This window comes from Plodia interpunctella, chromosome 22 (assembly GCF_027563975.2).
Source record: "Plodia interpunctella isolate USDA-ARS_2022_Savannah chromosome 22, ilPloInte3.2, whole genome shotgun sequence".
NCBI lineage: Eukaryota > Metazoa > Arthropoda > Insecta > Lepidoptera > Pyralidae > Plodia > Plodia interpunctella.
Window position 1 is genome coordinate 7,095,739 of NC_071315.1, and position 24,937 is coordinate 7,120,675.

At 37.2% G+C, this 24,937-nt stretch overlaps 1 protein-coding gene across 1 annotated transcript in view; it reads right to left on the reverse strand.

Moving 5' to 3' along the window:
* LOC128679832 (probable metabolite transport protein CsbC) overlaps positions 1-24,937 on the reverse strand; it is a 76,725-nt gene that overhangs the window by 45,081 nt on the left and 6,707 nt on the right. The window contains exons 10-14 of the mRNA XM_064436704.1: positions 24,881-24,914; positions 23,198-23,393; positions 22,594-22,722; positions 22,075-22,203; positions 19,024-21,482 (exon numbers count right to left, since the gene is read on the reverse strand). Of these exons, the coding sequence (XP_064292774.1) occupies positions 21,352-21,482; positions 22,075-22,203; positions 22,594-22,722; positions 23,198-23,393; positions 24,881-24,914 (619 nt within the window). The 3' untranslated portion in view covers positions 19,024-21,351. The remainder of the gene's footprint in view (positions 1-19,023; positions 21,483-22,074; positions 22,204-22,593; positions 22,723-23,197; positions 23,394-24,880; positions 24,915-24,937) is intronic.

Genomic DNA, 24,937 nt, shown 5'->3' on the forward strand with positions numbered 1-24,937 from the left:
CGTTGAAATTAGTGACTTGAAAATTTGGATTTTGATTGTTTACAAAAAAATAATGAATACGTGTTTCAGAGTTTTCTGAAAATTAACTCTCAACCCCTTCAAAAGGGGGGTTGAAAGATTTTATGGTACTGAATACAATTTTCAAGATAAAAAGCTGAAAATTGGCACATTTACTTTTTGTAGTAAATCACACCATCACACAAAAAATGTTAATTTTACGTTTGTGGTAAATGAAAAACCGGGACGTAAATCCTCATGGAAAATGGGACGGCACACGTTGCAGAAAGCGGGTGTGGGAGTCGGAGCGGGAAATGGGAAGGACACACGTAATGGGAAACGGGACGGGACACATTGCGAAAAACATGATGGCACAATATGTGCCATCATGTATGTGCAACCTAAAGATGAGAAAAAAATCATAGTTCATGTAATCATGCTAGTGCAAGAATTGATGGGCTTTAACGAGTGAAGGTACAGTTGGGACCATCGACCGCTAATGTACTCAACATTATTTGGGTAAAATTAACTAATCATGTTTTTGATATATAGCTCAAATGGTTTTTACTGATATGTACTTAACGATTTTTCAGCTACACTATTTCAATAGTGTATTTATTTAATTTTCTAAATACGTCAATTTAATTTTAAGTAAACACATAGCATTTTCATCCCAACTATTATATAAGTTTGCTATAACACATATTTAAACATCTTTACCGTACCCTATTTACAAGTAATTGTATTTGACCAGAATTCCCAGACGAAGTCTAGTGATAAACCCGTCTCGCCTGGATCGATGTCGGCTACCTGTTGTCTTGTCTGGTCTAATGAAAACAAACGCCTCGAACCTCCCACTCTATGGCAGTTGCTGGATTTATACACTTGTTTTGTCAGGATGTTTATCTAGTTAGTCTGAGAGCTTGCGGCGGGCTGGACAAAGTGCTGGCTTAACAGAATCGTGGAATCGAGGAAACCTTGCTTAGCGGGCACTACGCGGAGCAGCAGGGAGTAGTAGGGACGGACAACAATGTATTAGCATTTTTACAATCCATACTTCCTTATTTAGTGGAGGATCAGACAGTGTACAAACATCGAAACAGCTAGGCTCGTGTATTACAGCTACTTTCATAGCATAATGTCCTACGGATTATTGTTATGGGGTAATGCAGCTGACATAGGAAAAATTTTTGTTTTACAGAAACGAGCAATTCGTTTTATTTATGGGCTTAAGCCACGGGATTCCTTGCGAGAATTATTCAAATCGATAAATATTATGACTGTTGCATCTCATGCTTTATTGGCTAATGCTTATTACACGATTAGCGACTATTTAAATGATAAAAAACCTTGGACCCTTCCTAAAACTTCCACCTCTCACACTTGATTTTAATTTTTTTTTATTATTATTTATATATTTTCTTGACATGTTTATTACATATATTTTGACATTTATTGTAAAACATATACGTGATTTGTGATCTCCAAGTGTCTGAAAGTAACATAGGTATCTATTATGTTAGATTATGGAGATCGAGTATGTCATGCACATTCAAATGGTCAAACCGGTAGCGGCATCGTGGATCGGGTCGGGAGGTTCCCTCTATTGTGGTTGAGCTTCGCGATGGCTGACGTCAACTCGTGAACGGGTGCTGCCGGGGGAACTGGTCAGCTCGATCTTTTATTAAAAGTTTTTTTTTTTTGTTTGGTTAATTATACATAAATATATAAGTATATATATATTTTCCTTTCATCAGCACTTGATCACAATCATAATATGTTTCAGTATACCTTTTGACCATGTACTTTATTATGTACTTAATGTTATATTACTGATAAAAAATTATACATAAATTTATATATAAAAAATGGTAAGCCCTTCTGGCATAATAGGGACCAACACTGTTTGAATGAGTTTCTTTCGGCATTTCTTCTCAGCAGTGGTCGTTCCGAAATGCTAGTAGTTTGTAGCTTTGGTAAACATCATTTAATTTAGATTATGACGTGAAAAAGTGCCTGTGAAGGCCTAATTTCTGAATAAATGATTTGATTTGATTTGAGTGGAGTTGGCCATTGTCTTCTCCATTTCGCACACAAATTAATAATCAACCAGTGTGCAGGTTTCCTCAAGACGTTTTCCTTCACCGGAAGCACGTGTCAGACAATGAAATCTATTATATACACGAGTCAGATTGGTATACAAACTCATGTGGCACGAGTAGGATTCGAACCTGGGACCTTTCGATCCACCGCTTCAATAGGCATTTGAAAATCTCTGCACATTGTATTGTTATGTAACGTTTTCCAATGTTATTCCCTAGAATTATTAAATATTAGTCTGTTCGCGTTTGGTAAACTACACACGATACACCCACCCTTTATCATATACAACCCGAACTGATCGTATATAGCCATGCTTCACAGGTGTGCCCACCTGTTGAGCTCCTGCTGCGAGCTAAAATGTTGCTATCATAATGGCTTGTGGCAATGTCAACTTCATATCTATTCCGTTATTCCACAAAATCTACAAATTCTGATACAAATTCTTGAGTAAAGTTAACAGATTTTTTTTCAACTGGTTCTATTTAATATGAAAAGATGTTTACATTTATGTGATTCAAGAAATTTTCCAATCCAATAAATTTGTTAAAACAATTTGAGATACCAATGCTGTGCATAAATCTCCTCTTTCCGTATCGACCTGCTCGATCATTTGCAAGCCCCTTCCATCTCAGTAGTCTATCGAGGTGTAACTTCTTAACCGTCCATACCTCAAACTTACATACTTTTGTTTTACCTATATTTTATTCCACACCTTTGTTTTCCTTTTGTGGCATGAAAAATGGCGTCCGATATTCCTGCTGTAAAATTATTTATTGCTTTGTTATGAATATATAATACTCTTTTGTATTTTTTTATCCATGTGTAGATTATTTCTTCTCTGTTCCTACAATCTAGTTGGAGTTATTTTGAGAGAGAAAACAAATGTTTAATAGAAATCAACGATGCAATATACCTGGGTGTCATCTTATCAAGTTATGTGTGAACATATGACTGAAATAATTTTATTTGTATTTATTTAATGATACTAATATCAACATGAAAACACTAGAATATTTCAACACGCCGAGATCGTGGGATCTCCAATTATTGAAATGTTTTCGTGAGATTATAAAGTATTCGCCGGAAAGGTACCAGTAGTCCCATGAGTCCCATAAAATAGAAGCACTGTGATACAATCACTTGCCAGAAATGATAATAGGTTTAAATAATGTATTTCTTAAAATAATATACAGATATTCACTTGCAGATAAACTTAATATTATTTATTATGAACATTTCTATTTTGATGAGCATAACCTTTGATGGAAATCTTTTATACATTCCTTTATTCTAAAGCATGACTAAATCGCATCAGGAAATACATCAGCATTACAAAGTGTTTGTGTCAAACGTAAGTCAGTCAAGATTCCCAACAATATGGTTGCCTTGTAGCCCGAAAGTGGAACAGTAAGCTTTATAACGTTATAATGCTATAACGTTAAGCTAAACAGGTTAACTCGGAGGGGACGGCGCTATTACATAAACAAGCCACGAAAGGAAATTCTTTGCTCATAACTTATGAGGAAAATATAAAGACGCCGCGACATAGGGGCACGACATAGAAACGTAAGCCACACTGCCGGCGGCGGCCGGTCAATCTGCTGCGCTAGAATTACATGGTCTCAAAGGTCAAATCTTCCATTGTGTTTACTTACATTATATAACGTGATATGTATTAAAACCTAATATACACCAAATCTAGAACTAGTGAATAACGTTGTCCATCATGAAATGATTAATTTCATATCGCAATTCAAAAATAAATGGATTGAGTAAATGAGAACACGAGAATGCTAAATCTAATTAGAGAAAGAAATTAAAAATAGAAAAATGGTCACCGCAAGTATGACGTCTGCACTGTTTCCTCAGTCAGAGGCTTGCAAGCCTCGATACCATCGGCCGGCTCGTGCCTCGGCCCCCATTGCTTATGATTACACGAACAACTCATATTCCACAAATGCACACGAAAATAAATATTGTAGGAGAACTGGCTCTGTAAAGATCTTTTTCATATGATAACTTAGAATTTCTTTGTTTCTTTTTTTTCTTCTCAAATAGTATTAATATTTTTATCTTTGTAATCGTAGGTGTACGTATACAAAACTAAAATAAATGCGGACGTAGCCTGTTGTCTGTCGGTCTATGTGAAGTGTTCGGGCGAGGACTTCTTATGACCAAGATGATGACTATGTATATCATAGATATAATTCTGGGGGACGGTCTCCTCCACCACTTGCGCCAGAGATCTCTGCTCTGTACACGGTAGAGTACGACTGTTAGTACTAGCAAGTCGAAAAAACATAAACTTTAGCACCACCTCTACCCGTGGATACAACAGCCACTACGCCACACAAGTCATCAACACTGCGCCACTGTGGTGCTCGCCGCCGCGCCGCCAAGTTGTTCAATATCAGTCGCTGCAACTTGTGAGTTCCCTTCAACACACATATTGCATGTTTCTCTTTGCTCTGAACGTTGTCGGCAGCTATATTAGTCAGCTAGACCTAGCATTGATACAATAAAATAGCCTTGTGATTATATTGAGTTCCCCAGTGATATGATGCCATATCACATAAATTTCACGTTTTCTTTTTTCGACTTACGGACTCGGCAAACAATATTAGTTCTCTACTTACTCGTCTTTTGACCAAAATGCATCTCAGTTTTGGTCTAATATAATTTCATTCACTGAGTTCATAACAAATTCTTCGAACAAATTGACGTAAATTCTCAATTATCGCCAAATGAGCGACGTCCTCCCCAGCGACTGAAATATCACCGGCGATTCCCTTCAGCGCCTGTCGTTGCTGACACTATGCCATTAATTTAATAAGACTTTTGAATAATACCTAGAGTTAAGAATTTTCAAGTAGAGCATCATATATTATATTGGACAGATTGTATAACGATTGAAGCGAATTAATCTGAAAACTTGTATTTTCTGACTACTGTTTACATATAGTATCTTATCTTGAAAGTGGATATTTTTGAACATAATGTTAATGCCATTTTGCGGCTTCGCTTGCCCCAGTTATTCTGTGTAATCAGAGCCTCAGCTAGAAGTTGCAGCCGTGGCTACGTGATACGATCACCTTCATATTACGTTCATAGAATCCACGCGTGTTTATGTGTGAATGCCTGGTCTGTTACAGCTTCCCTGCGTTCCTCAATTTAGATATGATGTTGCAACATTTTTCGTTTTAATAAAATACATTTTTCCAAAGAAATAAAACATACTTTTATTTTCACTACGCAATAGTAAGTCGTAATGAAATGTTATTTCATTAGCAGCATCCGCGCGCAGGACGCCGGCTCCGCTTCGCTTCTAATGAGTAGTTACAGCGCGAACGAGCTACCGCGTACAGGCGCGCGGTAATGTTGTTGCATATATTGAGCTTTGAGTTTGTGTACTAATCTAAATCATATACCATAGTTTTCATAGAGCACTACTTGTTTCTAGGTGGCGACAGTCGTAAGTCATGTTATTTGAATAAAATGTGACACTAATGTTAACAAAAACACCATCGATGTGTATAGTTAGGCAAATACAAAAATATTAATTTGGAATACCCCGTTTTTCGACACAGTTAAAATGAAGATCGACCCGCGGTACACATCGCTGTATGTGATTGTACGCTCGAGCGTCGTAGCGGCGTAGCATCGTAGCTCGTAAACTCGTAGCCATCTCGTAGCCATGCTACAGACTTGCGAACGACCAATAAAAATAATATACTCGTACTAAAATCGTTTACTCTACGTTTATTCGTGTGCCTTGAAATCCTTTTTAGTTAAGTTAGTGTGTAGCAATGGCCTTAAACATTTACTTCATTTTTATCTGAAATTTTTTTGTTATAATAATAAAACATTTATGAATAAACGTCACCAAAAATGTATCAACGTTGGTATAAACTACGAAAAATTTAATGTGATTAAACTATATGTTTTTAATTTTTACTACCCAAAATTTCTTGCATATTTAATAGGAATGTAATACCTAAAAAAATTTTGCGCCTCCACGACTCGAATGTCTTTGACAAAGAATTCATTAGCACACCACAAAATTTGCTCATAGTCTATATCATAGAACCGAACTTGCACCAAATAAAAATAAATTACATTTATAGCCCGTTTCAGAGTCGATGCGGCGCCGCTTCCGACTCACTTCACATGGAGCGTCCAATAGGAAACCAACTCATGAGGTGCTCGCTCGGAAAATGTACCACTGAATACGGACGACAGTGGTGCCGCTAATTATACATCACCGTACTGTGTTGGAGTGTACGAGTCACTTGTACTGTTCTGTCACTCACTTGCTCCGGCCAAATGTCGCGATAAAATATACCCAGTACTTTTTCTCTTTATGGGTGGGTATAGTCTAAAAAATTTTGTGTGTTTGAGTCAAAAGCAAGAAAGATAATAAGATTTTTTTGACCCTAGTTTACATCAGCACTACGACCGATGACAGTGCGCTGCGAACCTTTAAAAGCTAAACACAATTTACAGAAACGCATTTATATGAACCGAGGTGATGATAAGTATACGAGTCATTATAAAACCTATCGGTAATCTTCTTAACTGGAACGGAACATGGCGTTATTTATAAATATGTTATCAAAATGAAAAGACTTAAATAAAATCTCAGCGTTCAAATTTATTAACTTTGTGTCATTGGGATTTTCTAAAAAATCTTTCCCATTCTAACAATTCCATTTTCTTTGTACGCTATTAACCAATGTCAAATTACAACTTGTTTACATCCGGAGCCGGTCTCAGCAGAGATGCAAGGAGATCGCGCACTGTGGTCGTGATTACTCGACAAAATTCCAGTGGTCATCAGCGGGAACATTGTCAAAGATCGCGTTTTAACTGTGACAAATGGAATGACCACGCGTATCCGATATTTATTGTATTTTTGTATACGTTTCTTGTTATTTTGGTATTTTAAAAATCCAGTGATCACGTTTTAAACAAGCCATCATACCTATTTAACACTATGGTTATTTAATTACATTATTATTAGTTTTTTAAATCTATAAGATATAATATAATAAAGCATTGCAATAAGTAAATAACTCTAGTATTTTCGCTTGTTAAGAAGCCCTACCATTACATTGACTTGGATGTAAGCGAATATATTGTCTCAAACATGATAGAAAAAGTTGAGTGAGTAGAGTGGTGCACTCCTGACTAGTCCATTTGCTAGACAGCGAACCTGGACTTGTTCAGAATACCCTTCAGATAATTTTGTTGAAAGCAATAGTCTCGTTTTCAAAGTATTCCTAAGTGGACATGTTTACGAAGCATGTTGCTGATAGCAAGATAATCATAAAGTTTAAAAAATCAAAATTTGATTTGAATTTGAATTTGAATTTATAACATAACTTTATTGAGGTCAACAACGAAATGGTCTTTTGTTTTCATAGGTTAGCACTTCGATATAGACGATAAATAGATTATATGTCTTGTTTTAGCTGAGATACCTATAGTAAGTTTATCTACTCGTATCTTCGTAACCAGGATCTAGGGGTATACCGCCGGTATTCGACATTACTAACTACTTTCAACATCTTTCTTATCACCCTGTTGTCATAATTTTTTTAATCAAAAAATCATTCATGGCTGTATTTAAATTATTCTCAATGTTGGCGAGTCCAATGATACAGCATTATCTGTTACGTCTCATAATATAAGTACTATAGTAGTGGTAGTTGTGGACTGTGTGTGAGACGAACTCTTTGACAGGCGGCGTCAGTCTGACATCAAATGTAATTGTACTTATCTATTATGCATTTTTTGGGCCATTCCACGTGGTTCATCCATGTGCATAAAGTAGAACATACCACATTTGTTGTGTGAAAATACAAAATGATTTCGTAAAATGTTCGCATTGTCAGCGCACCACTTTCGACGCGTCCTCGCGACCCGTATTGCAGCGTTGTGATCGCAACTTGTAGATAATCCTGTCGGGATGTAAAATATGGTAAGTGGCCGCCCCTTCCACCCCGCCCCGCCCCGCGCCCCTCGGCATTGTCACGATAGTGTCGACTGTATTTTATGAAGTTGCACTGAATTTCAGAGGCTTTTAATTTATTGAAAAATATTTATGTTAGATTTCGCACGTTTCTTTTTGAAATGAAATTTCTCTGTTTCTCCGCACTCTTAACTTCATATGTATGGGATATATCAAGGCAATTCATTAAATAAATAGAACACGAACAGATAACAAAAATATAAAAACACTTTTTCATGCATTATAAACAACTAGTTGCTGTATTATCAACATGTGTTCTCAGTGCATCGTGCAGCGAGTGGCAGAGTGAGCTAATGCTTTCGTGTCAAAACAATACAGTTTTCGTAACCAAATGTGTTCCCATCCCCCACAATCCAGTTCTTTATTTCAGTTGTTTTAGCGTGAATAAGTAAAAAGCAAAAGAAATGAAATCACTTAATTTTAAAACTGAGTGACATGTAACATATATAAAAAATCCATTTAAATAACAGTTGTATATAAATAAAATGTACGAAGTTCTTATATACACTTTTCAAACAATTGTAGCGGACCTCGCCCTTGTTTACATTCGATAATGAACCACATCTTAAAAATCCTCACTAGTTACTATACTTCCTAAGTAGGCAGTAAATTCAGTTCGCCACGTATTGTGGACACCTGAAGGATAACAAAAATGACTTCGTTACAAAAATGACAGACTTTAATTTTAGAAAATGTAACAAAAAGGAAATTGAAGAATACCGTTAAATAGGTGGGTAACAAAATATTAACACATCCCGATTGATAAAAAGGTCTCTAAACAAAAACACAACTTCCTTGAATCCTCCAAATCAGCCAGACATCAAGAAAACTTAGGGGAAGGGAATAGCTTCAAAGTGCGGCCGTAGGATGAAGAGAATCCGGTACCGGAGCGTAAATCCCTATGGGAAGGAAGTAAACTATTAATTAGCTACACGCTATATAAAATAAAGGGATGGTAAATAGATAAGATAAATATAGGTGATTTGCTTACAAACAATATTTATCTATGATGAGGTTTTTCACATAGAACTATATTTAACTTCTAATAACAAAGAATAAAAGTAGCTCTTACCCAAAATATTTGGGGATCCTATAAATAATTACAGATCTATCTTAATAGATAAATAGGAGATTAAAATTTATTTTAATCTTTACACATTAGAATATAATCAACCAATATTTCAGTTTGACATACAAGACCATGACAAGACATTATCAAGAACAAAATAATAGACAAACAGAATGAAAGAGTTTCGAAATGAAAATAATAAAATAAAACGTTAAAACATAAAAGTGTTACAAGAACTGTACTAAACTCCGTCCGGTAGTTTTCGAGTTATTAGCGTTTATAGCATACATGTAATATGTATGTAATAGAGGGACTTCTTTTTATAACGTGTGACGATTTATTTGAAAAAACAATTAACTAATAAAGCAATAACTATAAAGAAGAACTGTAATGAATAAATAAAAATAACTGAGTAAATAAAAAGTTGACTGTCCGACTTTGCTATGTATTACGAAATGAAAATAAAATACGGTTAGGACACAATAGGAAATACATAGCTACGCTTCGCAATTCAAACCTTTATAGATACTGTTCGGAAACCAGCAGTTTGTTCGCAGCTGATATATGTAACGTTAATGATTCGATTTTTAAAATATTCTCTATCATGTCAATTTATTTCTAACAGTGGAACAAAACCCGCCCGCCGCAAGCATAAGCCCTAATCCCCTGCGACGCGTCAACCAGGAATTTGTGTTCTAAATCTAATAATTTCATTACTGACATCACTTTGTTAGTATAGCTATAGCCGTTAAAGCTGAAAGAGACAAAATGTAGGAAAGTGGAAACTGGGCTCCATAACTTAATGGCTGAAAAGAAACTGGGTAATGCTCATAGATGTGAGATACTTTCAGAGCAGAGATAGATATTAGAAGAAGAGAGAGATGAGTGTGGAAGAGGGAAGTGGAAATGTAGTCTCTGCCATTTATTGCAAAGTTATTAAATAAATGTTTTCGATTCTAAACTAAGTCTGGTGATTCGCTACAAGTGTTCAGTCTGTCGTTGTGTGAATCGTAGTCCGGCTTATACAAAATCGCAATATATTCGTATACTTATAAAAGTTAAATATAACGTTTGAAATTCTTATTTTGTGTCTGTTGTTCACAAGATAATAAAGGATAATTTATGCATTTGTTTATTTATCAAACAGCAGTCTGTCTGATAATATTTGTGTGAGGCATCTTCAAGAGGGTTCGCCGCTGCGGGCTCGTCGTGAACAGAGCTCGGCGGCGGCGGTGTCGTGAATATTGATACACGCCGATCAAAGGCGAGGGCGCGAGATGTTTTTTTTTGTTATGGTTTCATCGTTCGCCAAAACGATGATTTTGTTTTTAAAACCTGCGTTTTACATTCGTGGAATTATGACGTTAACTAGGCGTGACCCGCTTTAATAGTAAGAATTTCAGGAGAAAAGTGTTCTAGATCATAAATATCAACATATTTGAATTACATGAAATCCATTACCTTTAAAAAAATAACAAATATATTAAATTTCGGCTATACAACACTTAGTCGTAAAACGGTTACTAGAATATTCGAACGAAGGGCGATACTAGGCATAAGATAGGTGCTACTAAATCTGTTGAAATTTGTAAAAATTTTAACATTTAGTTTAATTAGCCGGATAAATTAACTTTCGTCTACACAACATCAATAGTTTAGTTAGTAGAATCCAAATCATCAAACATCTCAGATATAATCTGGAACCGTACTTCCATGTCTCAATACCCGGCCAGCCGTCACGGAGTTCATCAAAACTTACGCACAACGGTCGACCTTCGCGCTCAGAGAGCGTCCGTGGCGCGCTGCGGCGTGACGGCGGCCATTGCGAACTCCGACAATGCTTCGTTAACACCCTGGGATTGGGCGTCTCCAATCAGGGAAACTAGAAAATATGCCGAATATATTGCGAATTTATGAATAAAATTTTCGTAACTGGTTTAACTTATGTAATAAAGGCATCACGACACTATTGCCAATTCAGAGACATAAGTAGTAAGTCACAACCATAAGTGATTTACAAGGGCCCCTCGCGCGGCCCTGAATAGTGTCAAAAAACTTGACAAAAAATTTCGTCGTGACCTCTTTTTAACACCCGACGCAAAGAGGTGTTATAAGTTTAACCGCTAAGTGTGTTGTATGTTTGTGTACGTGACACCGTAGCTCATCAACGGGTGAACCTATTTGGATGCGGTTTTTTTTATTTGATAGCTAATTTTTGATATGTTTGATCAAAATCATTTCAGCCGTTCAAAACTTGTAGCGAAATTAATATTCAAAGTCGGGGTTTTTTTAATTTGTCAACAAATACACTAGTATGACATGACACTAAAAAGTCTAAAACCGAACCTATAAATAGGGAACTTTCTCTTGCCGCATCTCCTTTTTCCTCATTTTCCATAATCTTTCCCAGTGGCCTGGCGGACTGCGCTTTGTACTGTGATTTCATTTCAAAACGATTAAATCCAAATAGAACAAGACAAAGCATTTTAGGCTGCAGTACCTAGCCTACATACAGACAGAAAGACTATTATTTTCCTTGTGATTATCATTTGCATAATGATTTCCAAATCGCTCATGAACTGCCAACGGGAACGTAGAAACTAAACGCGGGAAAATAAAGTGCTGTAAAATATGAAAATGAAGTTGGCTGAAGTATTTCTTCTTGAAATGCTAATCTCAAGAGAAGCTTAAAGCGACCCTTATTACGACATCCCTGAGGCAGGCCTAAAGCTCAGGATTACTGGACCGTCGTTTGCGTTTAACACAACCCTCCTTAATGCTGCGGCAGTCGGGTGAGGACTGACGAACAGTGTTGTTTTATTTCTTTTATGGCATCTGTTTTACAGAAACTGTCTCGGATATGTAAACGATTGAAGCACTATACTATTCATTACGGTACCTGCCAAAAATATTAGTATTTATTATAATTTCTCTACATGTTCCAATCACAAAAAGAAATCGCAAACACTTTGAATGTTTGCGATTTCGTTTATGTAAATCTTATCCTTTTTATGCTCTTCTATGTCATTATACTGTCGTTCGTTACCGTATTTCTTAGAGCACAGCACAGTGTTGAATTCATTACCTTGCAAATTAAGTTACAGTTTTTCTCAAGAAATTGTTCCGTCCGTGGTCCTGCAAGAAGGAAGTTTCCTATCATTATTCTTCATCCGCAGAAACCTGATTACAACTCAAACCTAGGCTGAGATAGCAAAAATAAGTTATTCAGATAAGTTTTATTACGAAAGTCCCTAAAAGTATTGCAGGATGTGTCAATCAAACTGGACTGAAAACCCTATAGTAGTTAGGTATATTTCGCTTCTGATTCTCAAATTTACGAGAACTAGTTCGTATTCTGACTTCAAGATGTGATAGATAGAAATATTTATTTGCCAAATTACCCATTACCTACTAAAAATGTGTACTCATGTGCTCTTCTGCTTTGTTGCTGCAACGCATTGCAGCAACAAAGCAGAAGATCAAGCTAGATAAATCTATTGTTTAACATAATGTTTTCGATAGCCTCAGCCTAAAGGCTGGTTGATGCTAGGTGTAAGGAAGTGCCGGCACGTACTTAACACAACCAAAATTTATCATCAAAATGAAGACGAGACGAAAGTTTGAGTGTGCCCTCAAAGTTTAGAGATAACAATTTAGAGACATATTATATACTAGATGTTGCCCGGGGCTTCGCTCCCGTGGAAATTTTGAGATAAAATAGCCTATAGCAATCATGGATAATGTAACTTTCTAATGATGAAAGAATTTTTGAAATCGGTTCGGTTTCGGAGATTTCCCGCCTCAAATATACAAAATCACAAACGCTTACCTCTTTATAACAATAGAATAGAAAATTAACGACTTTTCTGCTATAGGTTCTTCCATATAACTAAGTTGGACTTGTTGCTCGGAGGGGCGGAGGATGTCGGAGGGGGGAGGCGGTTACAGGCGGATCCTAAATCAAGTTTGCTTGTGGTTGATTCACACGTTCTCGGTCACAACTTGTTACAAGTCTTCATTGAATTAAGAGTGCCTATGCTATGTCTAATGGTATAAACATCACATCGATCAATAAGTATTGTACTCCAAAACATATTTGATTTCAAACAAAAACATATAGAAAATTTATTTTATTTATAGGCTCACTTGTTAAAGTTATATTATAAGTACACTACACGTAAATATATACCTTTCCGGCCATTGTTAACACTGTTCCGGTCATCGGTCAATAACGCTAAAACAATCCCTACAAAAAATAGTAGCATTGTCTATGTCTACTGAAATGGAAAACACTGTCGCATTAGTTCAGTGGGTCGACAAATAAACAATATTTGTGCGAAAACGTTGATTCGGGCGTCGTTATTATCAATTTATCGTGCAGAAACAATAAAGCACATGTATTTAGACAGCGAACACATTGGGCGAGTGCCATGCACGGGTGGGGAACGAGAGATACGCGATTTGGTAACAGTAAACAATTTCGATAAACACGCGACAAATATGGTAAACAATAGTTCAAACTTTGAATTTGTGTATGAAGTCCTCGGCGGATCCGCGTTTTGACGCCGCGGGATCCTGCGGGAAAGCTGGATGGCATTTTGCTAGATTGCAATTTTTAATCAGGATACTACCTCGATAGGCTCCATTGTAGATCTGACCACCAGCAAACAAGTAACTATTCTACCTACTCGTCCTGTCTGAACAAGCGGTAGGCAGGTGCTCGTCAACATTTATGGTCACATCGATATAACAAAGCAAGCGCGAGGTTAAGGCTACGCTACGCATTGTGCAGGATAAGACGGGGGGGGGGCTTAGGTCTAGTCTGATATGGGCTTACGCCCAGTATCTCCCCAAACAGTCCGGCGCACGGCGCAAACTAATCTATTTTGGAGAAGAAACTCTAAATTCTGTGGAAAGAAACTGGACAAATAGTGGGCTAACCCGTCTATGTGGACAGTAGAAGCTTGACGATGAATAAAGTCGATGTAAGATACTCAGCTATCTCAAGCTTTTAGGTACATTTAGTTAAAAGTTGAGTAAGCATGATTATAGTCAGAAATACAAAAACTGATATTAGGATTCACTTTCATTTTCATTTCTTAGGACAAAAATAGACCAGTTCATACAGACAAGCAGTTATATGCAACATGCTAGTTACCCTGGGGAATGTAACAATGATAGTTGGTTGGTATTAAAATAATAGCCCGTGCATAGATTTCATAGCTTAAAAGTTTATGAAAAAAAAAACAGAAATTACGCAAGCAATAATCTTCCGTTAAATTCACACTGTGTCATTTACAGAAGCACCAATATTTTACGAAACAATAATCCGTGTATTTTCGTTCGTATATTTTTTGTAAAGTGACCATAACCAGTTTATTTTAATATATAGATATTTTAATATATAGATATATGATAAAATTAAATTAATACTTTAAGACAAAATGATCATATCCGTTATCACATTAACTCATAAATAAAAAATAATTACTTAGATGCTAAATTTTTACAGTAATAAGTACTTAATACCTATATATGTAATAACAATAGCGGTAAATAAAAAAGCTAGGATGCTAAACACCCCATGTTTTTGGCGGTAAAAGGTACATTAATTACAAAAACAAAAGAACTATTTAAATTAAAATAATAATAATATCTTTCAGTCTTTTGTAGATACAATGGTTTCGAATGGAAGTGCGGCCTGCTGTCACTCTGTAATAAATGATGATTCAAACATTTCAGTTAATATAATAATTTTGATTTGTAATGTTAGCTTTATGTATGCAGGTAAATAGTTTAGCTTAGTCCAAATACTAAATTCACTGGAACTAAACCTCGTAACTGTCAATGTCCAACACTCAGCGAACTGTTTCACCGATTCCGTATTTCCTCTACAATTTCTCTCTCGGACGTTATTTGATTCAATTCTCCAATTCCGACACGTTCCGTGGCGGCTCCATTGCATTGAATCCCATTACTTCTCATTACGTTTTATCACGTACGGCTCTCCACAACACATCCATTCTAAACTAAACCTTATTGACTAGAACACAAAATTCAAATTGGATAGGCGAGGTTCAATTTGTATGCAAATACTCTCGTGCGACAATTTATGAATGGTATTGATAAGGGTATGATGTATAGTCGTAGCTCGTAGCCGATAAAATGTCGTAGCGGCTACGTGATGCTACGTCGCCGGACAATAAGGCGCCGCGTCGTCGCCGCGCGCTCGTTCTATGAATTTTAGTGGATGTTATAATATTGTTGGCCCAAATTATGGGCAAAATTGGTTATTTTTAATTAATAATATGGAGGATGTGATGAAAATAGTCCTGTATATCCTGTTAAGAGGTTCTACATCGTATACCTATAAACCATCAAATGATTTTTTATGAGTTTTTACAAAATTGTGAATATTTCAAAGACGACTTAACCGATTTTGATGCCCCATGAACTTAAAAATTCTAATGACAGATCCTACATACCTTTTAAATTTCATCAAAATCAGACCAATTCCAAAGTTATCGCGTTACAAGCATACTTACATACATACAAAAAATGTATTTTTGCCCTACGACCATTTTTGACCATGTTAATTAATTGTTCGGCGCGAACTTAGACCTCGCGAACACAATATCTTTTTACAAAATTGTGAATATTTCAAAAACGACTGAACTGATTTTGATGCCCCACGAACTTAATAAATATATTGACAGATTCTACATACCTTTTAAATTTCATCAAAATTAAACCAATGAAAGTTATCGCGTTACAAACATACATACGAAAAATGTATTTTTGCTCCAAGTATATAGTCCGGTAACTCAGTTCTTGTCTTCTGGACAAACGAGGAGGTATGGTTTAAACTTAAGCATCGTGCAGATAAGGAAACTAATTGAAGATTACGCCCCTCTTAGGACGAGGAATGAGGTCTATAGTAATTAGCACTGCCGCTGTATCGCAAACACTTCCACTCCTGTGCGGATCAATAAAACATTAAACGTACTCCTCTTTTCATTATCTTTTGTAATCGTTAGATTGATACTACTATTGATGATTTCCGCAAGTACCAGTAGGATGATCGGTCATCCCATACTGGGAATATTTCACGCATAGATTAGATACAAATATCACTGTATAATGTCTGATATGGTATATATACGCGACGTACATATAATAATACTTATACTGGTCATTACGAGATGACCAGTTGGGACTGGAATTAAGGATAGGCTTACATTACATTGTCAAGAATGTTTAAGAGTAATCGAATTTGATATTATATATTTTTATCTCAAGAAATAGGCACAATAAAACTAAAACCATTGTATAAACTAACCAAAAAAGGTTCTTCTTTTAGTCTCACTTTTGGCATAATGTGTGAGTCCAAACGTCCAATCACCAGAGCAGCGTCGACAGGGACAGACTAAACTTCGACGTGATTGTTTTGATCGATTGCGAGGAGCTGGTCCACTCGCCAAACTAAGTAGGTATAAATAATAAAGATATCAAATTTTGAAGTTGATTATAACTTCTAATTTATAACTTCTTTGAGAAAATCCTAACAGACGTGATGTCAAAGTAGCAGTAGCGAAGCGAGCGAGTTCTACCATTCTACTTGGGGCAAAAATACATTTTGTATGTATGTATGTTTGTAACGCGATAACTTTCGAGCTGTTGGTCTGATTTTGATGAAATTTAAAAGGTATATAGGATCTGCCAATGGAATTTTTAAGTTTGTGAGGCATCAAAATCGTTTAAATCGTTTTTGAAATATTCAAACATTTATTGTGTTCGCGAGATCTAAGTTCGCGGCGAACAACTAGTTAAGATGGTTCCTAAATTGATATCATGAACTAATTTCCACCCTGCGACATCCTAATTTCTGAAATTTTAACATATCTCATCACGTAGTCGTTATGTAATAAACTGTGTACGTCTCGCCGGTGGAAAGTCACCTTTAGACCCGGCGTCTCCGAACTTGTACAATAAAGTGCGGCGAGCGATTGGTTTCCAATCCCAATCATCAGTAATGGCTGCGACACGTCGAAGGCGCGCGTCGGCGACGCGTCGCCCACAACTATATCAAGCAACGACTTGCTTCCAACCGGAGGATTATTTGTCTAAACCGTCATTATGGAGGTCGCTTCGAAAATCTAGTGGTTTACAGTTATCCTCATCCTTAATGTTTGACATGAAAAAGTACCAAGGTCTAAATACATTTTTCATTTTGTATAAGTGAAAAGAAACGAATTAATAATTATTGGGGAGACTGAAGTCGCGAAACTAAAGTGTCAGTCTGGGACTGAACTAGTTATGTCGACCGCCACTATCGTATGAAACCGGGCGGAGACGCTAGTGGAGTCACATTTTCAGCCAAATTAGCTCTTCCTTGGTACAGCTGTCGCCACGACACGGCGAACGAGAAAAGCCCATTATATAGCGCTTGTAATAACCTCGCGTGTGTATTTTATACGACTTTCATATTAAACGAACGTGTTCATGTTCCACATTATACCTTATATTCGTGATCAACATTTCATCAAAATCTTTATATGATAAATAAATGAAAAAAAAATTATATACCTATTATCTAAAGACGTGAAAAATATAACCTGTGTAATTCCTAATTTCAGATGATAAAAAAACAAATGATTAAAGTTCCTAGCATATACCTACGATGGTGGCAAGAATCTGGCTACAGCAGCTGGAGTCTCGTCGACCTACGGCCGCAATAGAACCTAACCATAACATAGGTACCTACGTACCTATTCTTGATTCGCAGCCTCCTTTCAAGACTCCAGCACCCATCGTCTGAGAGCTGTGGGCTTCATGGGACTGAAGTGGAAGAGGACGCTGCTCATACGTTAGTCTATGTCAATATGCAGTATTTTGATCTAAATAGGTAGGTACCCTAATTTGCTTGCAACGCTGCGCGGAGTTTATATTGCATATTCTGACATCCATCATTTTCACCCCAATATTATAGGTAGGTATGTTATATTGATATTTGCAAGTAAGTATATCAAATTATTATACTATTTTACGATATTCTCAGGATCGTTATTGTATCGCCGTCTGAAACAAGCTATAGGCCTGAAGCTCCTCAACTGACTTCAATCGAATCGAATTGTCGATCAACTTTAACATTTCAATTACTTATTTCGTCACGCACATTTGTTTCAGTATAGTAGCGTCAAAATGACCAGATATCTTCATATAAAAGCAGTGAACAGACATCATACCTATTTTCCTTATTATGAAAACGCGGCTCCGGCATTCATTTGACCCCTGTAGTGGGCAGCACGTCGCCGGCAGTGAGTAATGTCGTGCGGTGCACCAATAACTTACGCTTTTTATTATTGTACATCATCTTGGAAGACGACCTCATTTTAAATCCCCGGTTTATAAAGTTTTATAATAAAAAAACAATGAATGATGAAGAAAATGAAGAGTAGAGAGAAACACGCACTAACAGCGGCAGGCCACAGTGACCGCTTTCCATGAGGTGGGTCGCGTGCTTGTTCATCGACCAGTCAACAATCAAGCGGCCATCGACCATCGAAGCTGGATTATTAGAACTGGTATCTATCATCTGTTGCATGTGGTAAACTTCGAAAATGCACCTATTTGTTTAGGTACACAATATCATATCATTTCCGCAATGACACAAGAGCTAAACTACAGAAAATATGTCTCCGAGAGAAGTTTGTATACCTATGAAGGATCTGATTTCAACAAACGAATATTATAAACAGCTGTAAACAATAAAACAGTAAGTAGGTACTAAATATACCTAATACATAAAAAGAAATCTACATACCCAATTCTATGCCATGACACGATTGTCCTCTTGAATGAATTTCAGTGTCACTACCCCCGGATTATTTTCACAAAAAATTACAGAATAATAACAACGGAATCGAGCACAAAGCGAAATTCTTTTATATTAACCACAAAAATGTATATTGTAAAGTTATATTGAATGAATTACGAATAATAATCAAAATTTCAAATATTTTTCACAAAGATAACCCGAACACATTTGAATTAGGAACTCGCGCGCTCCGTAAGTTTCACAACCGGCTCGCAACGCTCCGTAACCCTCGTGACGACAAGTGCAATCGCGCCGGCGACGCGCGAGCGACTGCCGGCCGCGGCCGCGTGCCTCGCTCGCTCGCTCAGCTCACGCACGCACACGCACGAATGCTGAACTTCTTTTTTCAAGACTTCAGGTAGATACAATAAAAATATAATTTTCTTGTTCTGAGGTCAGCACAAATATCAAGTGGGGTCACCCCAATATCAAGCCAACGTGGGAGCGTTGGCAGCTGAAATCACAGAATAATTTATCGGTTCATAAGAGCAACTAAAGAAACCAAACAGAAACCTATTAATGATAATGGTAAAAATAGACCGTTTTACTGTAACTTCAGTCAGTATTCTCGTTGCTCCATAAAATGATTGTTCCTGATGGGTTGCTGCCGCGATGAACATGGTGTGTAGGTAGTATTTCTTTGTATGTATTGACAATTTTATTGAAGACTGTCGGCAACATCTATTTTTATTAATAAATATACGTCCTTACAATAGATTTATCACTATTTTGTCATCTCTCAGTCAGCCATTAACCGCGCGCGGGCGGCACGCGCAGGATCTCGCGCTCCGATGCCCACTCCGAACACACAACGGGAGTTTGGCGCGGGATCATTACTCACACCGTCAACTACGGATTTCTCTAAGTACATCCGCGTGTTCCCGGCTACATTCGGGGCTGTGAGGCCACAAAACGCAACATAAAAATAATACAGTAAAAATATACTTCACAATTTTTAAGGTTCGACTGTGGTTTGCCTGCCTGATGGCATCCCGCACTAACAAGACTAGCAAGTCTTGTCTAATTTTATACGGGAAACATCTTACAACAGTCTACTTAAAATGAAGTTACCTTAGTTTTTGAAATCATACCTAGTTGGTATATGTTTATGTAGCTACAGGTCCCACTGCTGCGATTTACAATAATCCAAACCACACACTTAAAATCAAACTTGTAGAATACAATTTTCATACAAATTACGTTGAATTGCATAAGATATGAATACAAATAGATTTTCAACTAGAAATAAATCGTGGCAGGTGTCAGTCCTGCTGCTATCACACTCGTATCAAAGCAAGTCTCGTTCAGCGAACTAGACGAATCGCCTGCCAACTCGTTCGCGTAACTTCAGCGTCTCAAACTTTATTATATGACGACCTCGGTGGCGCATTGGTAATGTGCTTGCCTCTGAACCGAGAGGTCCCGGGTTCGATCCCCGGTCGGGTCATGATGGAAAATGATCTTTTTCTGATTGGCCTTGATTGGTCTTGGATGTTTATCTATATATGTATATGTTATAAAATATAGTATCGTTGAGTTAGTATCCCATAACACAAGTCTCGAACTTACTTTGGGGCTAGCTCAATCTGTGTGATTTGTCCTAATGTATTTATTTATTCCTGACAAATTAGTGTAAAAAATCTAGGCTTACGTTTATGTTCTTATAGTTTTCTTTCACATTCATGAAAATAAATAGCTATATAGATACATAATATACATTACGTTCCAATTCGTCTGTAGGAAATCTGAGTAGCACCTCTCTTTTTCCGAAGTAAATTTCATAAATTTGCCAGATAAAATCTACATAAATTCATTCAATACCCAATACCAATATAGACTCATTTATTCCTTTACTCCATCCGCATATTTTGGAAATAAATCAGTAACTCAGTTACCTACTTTTATATCATTTCCTATCATTATAATACATAAATAAATAAATATGTATTTCATAATAATAGTACCTACCTATAAGAAAAATCGAAACTTTGTTATTTGAAATTTCGTAATCGTGACTAGGTACCTACTAAGTAGATATTACAATTTACTTATTACTAATAATACCTGTCTTCATGCTGAAATCTACAACCTAGTTATAGGTATAACGAAAAATATCATCACAAAGCTATCCTTACAAATCGAATACCTAGGTATGTGTATTAAAAAATGTGTGTGTTGGATATTGGAATGTAAGTATTCTGTTCAATGTTCTGTTTGTAGATGTGCCACGGCTTGTCTGTGATGCGCTCCGTGTGATATAGAATAGAATGATGTCTAGTTGTGTAGCGTCGTGTGTTTGATCTGCCTCGCGAGCCACGACACGCCGTCCGCGAGCCCGGCGCCCGACACCGCGTCCGACGCGCAGATGTGCCACGGCTTGTCTGTGATGCGCTCCAGGCAAAGCGCTGAGGAGACAAAAAATACTCTAATTTAAAGAGACTATTGAATCTCTTGAGTCTTAGGGACTATTGAATCTATTGAGTCCGAGTTCCCTCTCCCTCTTTTTGCGTCGGGGGTTAAAATATGCGTCGTCGCTCTTAGCGTACCTATATTAAGTTGATATACGATATATAGTTGATATTATCAACTACTATGTTAAAAGTTATCGGCTGTTTAAAATAAAATTAGACTCTGTTTACCGATCAACCACAAGCCAACTAGGTACCTACCTAAAAGTTGTGAAATTTATTCAAGCGGCTATCGCTTCAGTTAGTTTATTAAACCATTTTTACTGATGTAAATTAAGGAGAATCGTAAATCTTTTATTTAAGTTTTAAATGGCCTGAAACTTTCATGTTAAATATTAAATGTTAAATGATTATGATAAATAAATAAATAAATAAAAATGTTCCGTAACATTGTCTTTCTTTCATTGGTTACGAATACGATGCTACACAAAACTTGATTAGCAACTACAAACAATATCGTTTGTACTACAGCATGATATCTATAGATGCTCTGTTTATAATTATAGATATTGTACAAAAAGCCACGTACCTGAGGCGATTTGCATGGGCGCGAGAGCGAGCGGCGCGTCGCACTTGTTGGCGAACACGAGCAGCGGCACGCGGCGCCCGCACATGTCCGGGTGCGCTAACATAAGCTCCAGCTCCTCGCGGGCCACCACTGGAATCGTGCGTAGGCGCGTTCAACAACAGACATCAAACAAAACAAAAAGTTCTCCTGTTAAATTCCAACGTTCATCAACTCAATCTATCTACTTTTGAACATTACATCATTACGGTCGAGAATATAGGAACCCTTATATACAAGATAATTCTATGTACACTAAATAATTTATGGTATAGGCATTTCCTTTATAAAAATTTGAAGAATTGGAAAACACTGTACTCTTCTAGTTTGGTATAAATGTCATGCTGAATCACCATTGGTTGTGATTTCTGTATTTGTTGAAGTAACTCATACGAATCGTCATGCGTTAAAAGAGCCCACGGAATAAAGTTACACTTACTAGTACGGTAATTACAGTCCACTGGAGAAGAAAGAGGTACATACCGAGCCTGAGATGGTCCGAGCAGTCGACGACGAAGATGACTGCGTGCGCGCGGCGGTAGTGGCGCTCCCACAGCGCGCGGTGGCGCGGCGCTCCCGACACGTCCCACGCGCTGAACGTCACTCCGCCTGCTGCCACAGATACCATACTACTTCTTAATCACATCAATCAAAAGAACTCCCTGCATTATTGACCAAAAATGAAAGAATGAGATCCACTTTGTTCAGCATCTTGATAAATGATTCGGGGGACACGATGCTCAGATATAATCTATGTCTCTCTATTCTGAGCATTTTCCAGAAGCCGAAGGGTCCGCTTTCCTACTTTTTCTCCTCTAGTACGGTCTAGACCGATGCCGAATCTTTAGTTGTCAAATTAATGTTTCTATTGTGAGAGTCGGACTCGAATAATGATGATGAATAGGTCTGAGAAATCGCTTAAACTTTTTATACCATACTTAATGGAAAGTTATGAAGAGTCTAACAACATTAACAAATTATTCATATAATAGTTCAACTTTCCACAGCTTCCACATTCTAATAAATGATTATGATCTCCTCAATGTAATAATTATTTTAATTTTGTCCATCTAGGTAAAGCACTCACTCTGGAAGGTCTCCTGCTGGTGTCCGACAGTGGGCAACACCTGGGCGCGCTGGTCGGGTGCCCGCAGCGTGTTCAGCATCGTGCTCTTGCCGCTGTTGTCGAGGCCAAGCACCAGCACCGTCACCTCCGTCTTGCCGCGACCCAGCCATACTGACAACTTGTCTAGGAGACCCATCTCTCGCATGACAAGCTTAACCTGAAATCATAGAAATTCGTTACTACGATAGATTGCATTTTAATAATTTGATTTTAGCCAGTTCGTATAAAAGTAAATAAGAGAGATCTAATATAAGCTTAAAAAAATAGTTTATATACCTACAACTGCCATCATAATAACATTCCCGTGAGCAGAGCAAAGGCTTTGTTGAGTTACACGTACCCCCTCTCTCGAGGCATTTGATATTTGTTTATTTAATTTATTTATTTTGTGGTGAGTTAACATAAATGTACTTACAATTTCTGTACAAAGTCCTCGTTTCACATCCTGACAGGTTCACGCCTGTACGTTCACAATGTAATGCTCGGTAAGAAAGTTTGATAAATTAACTAAGTCGTTAAGCCAAGTTGCCTGCAGTCAGCTTCCTAAATAGGAATAATTATTATAATTCAACTTTCAAGATATTTCAGGATGCAACATTGCTGGCAGAATAAACGCTATTTCGACGCAAAAGTTGACACGTAATTTCGCTAGGTATTTAATTTTCACAGGCGTTTCTGTATAGTTTTAACGGCACAGGGCTTGTTGAGCCGCTTGCGACACGACACTGTTTCCTGGTTCGTCAATTAGTTTGGATTTAACAATCATATAATATAAGCTGTCTAACGCTACTACTTATAGCTTCCTGTCGAGAGCGTGTCACTATGTGAGGACGGCGCCGTCACAGTCACTATATCGATAACCAAGCGTTGCCATAGAGACGCAAGTACAACATTACGATGCCAAACCTGTTGTGTACAAGGACGTACTGATTTTATAATACAAAAATATTCAAAAATAATTCAGGATTGTGAAGTCTCTGTCTTTCTTATTCTCGCATGTTCCGAGTTACATTCGGAGCTATGACACCGCGAAGCCCGGTATCAGAGTAAAAGAATAAAGTTTTGAAGATATAATGTATGTTAGTGTAAGCTGTGGCTTATAGTTCTGTTATATCAAACATTTTTGAATGGATATATGTACCATCCTTATCCTTATTTACATACAATTTCCTTGATCTATGCTGTCGGTTCGCGATAAACCACGGACCTCAAAACCGGCACGGATTGTACAGGATTCCCAACCTATAGAGTAAACCCGTACAGAAATTATGTTGGAATAATGGTAATTTTTGGGAGATCAATCACACAAGAAAATTATATACATAAATCAAGATCAAAGGTTTCATGTGGATTTCTCCCATAGATTCCTGAGGAAGGTGTATAATTTACTATGGTTTGCCCTTGCGAAGCCGGGACCGCCCGCTAGTATTTTATAAAAAAATCTATTAATGTAAAACGTTTGTTGCCAACACAATGGGTCGATTATGATCGCCTTGAAATGAAATATCAAACTAGTTTAAACTATTTCATTCATTATGTTTTCATAAAACATTGCTTGGCGTTGGCTCGGTCACAGTCTATGTGAAATAATTTGAAATCGGTTTCAGGTCGTTAATTTTGAATGGTTATTGATAAAGTAGGAACATAAACTCCGTCGCATGGAAGCTGCTCGTCCGAGCTACGCGATGCGTTACAAGTTAC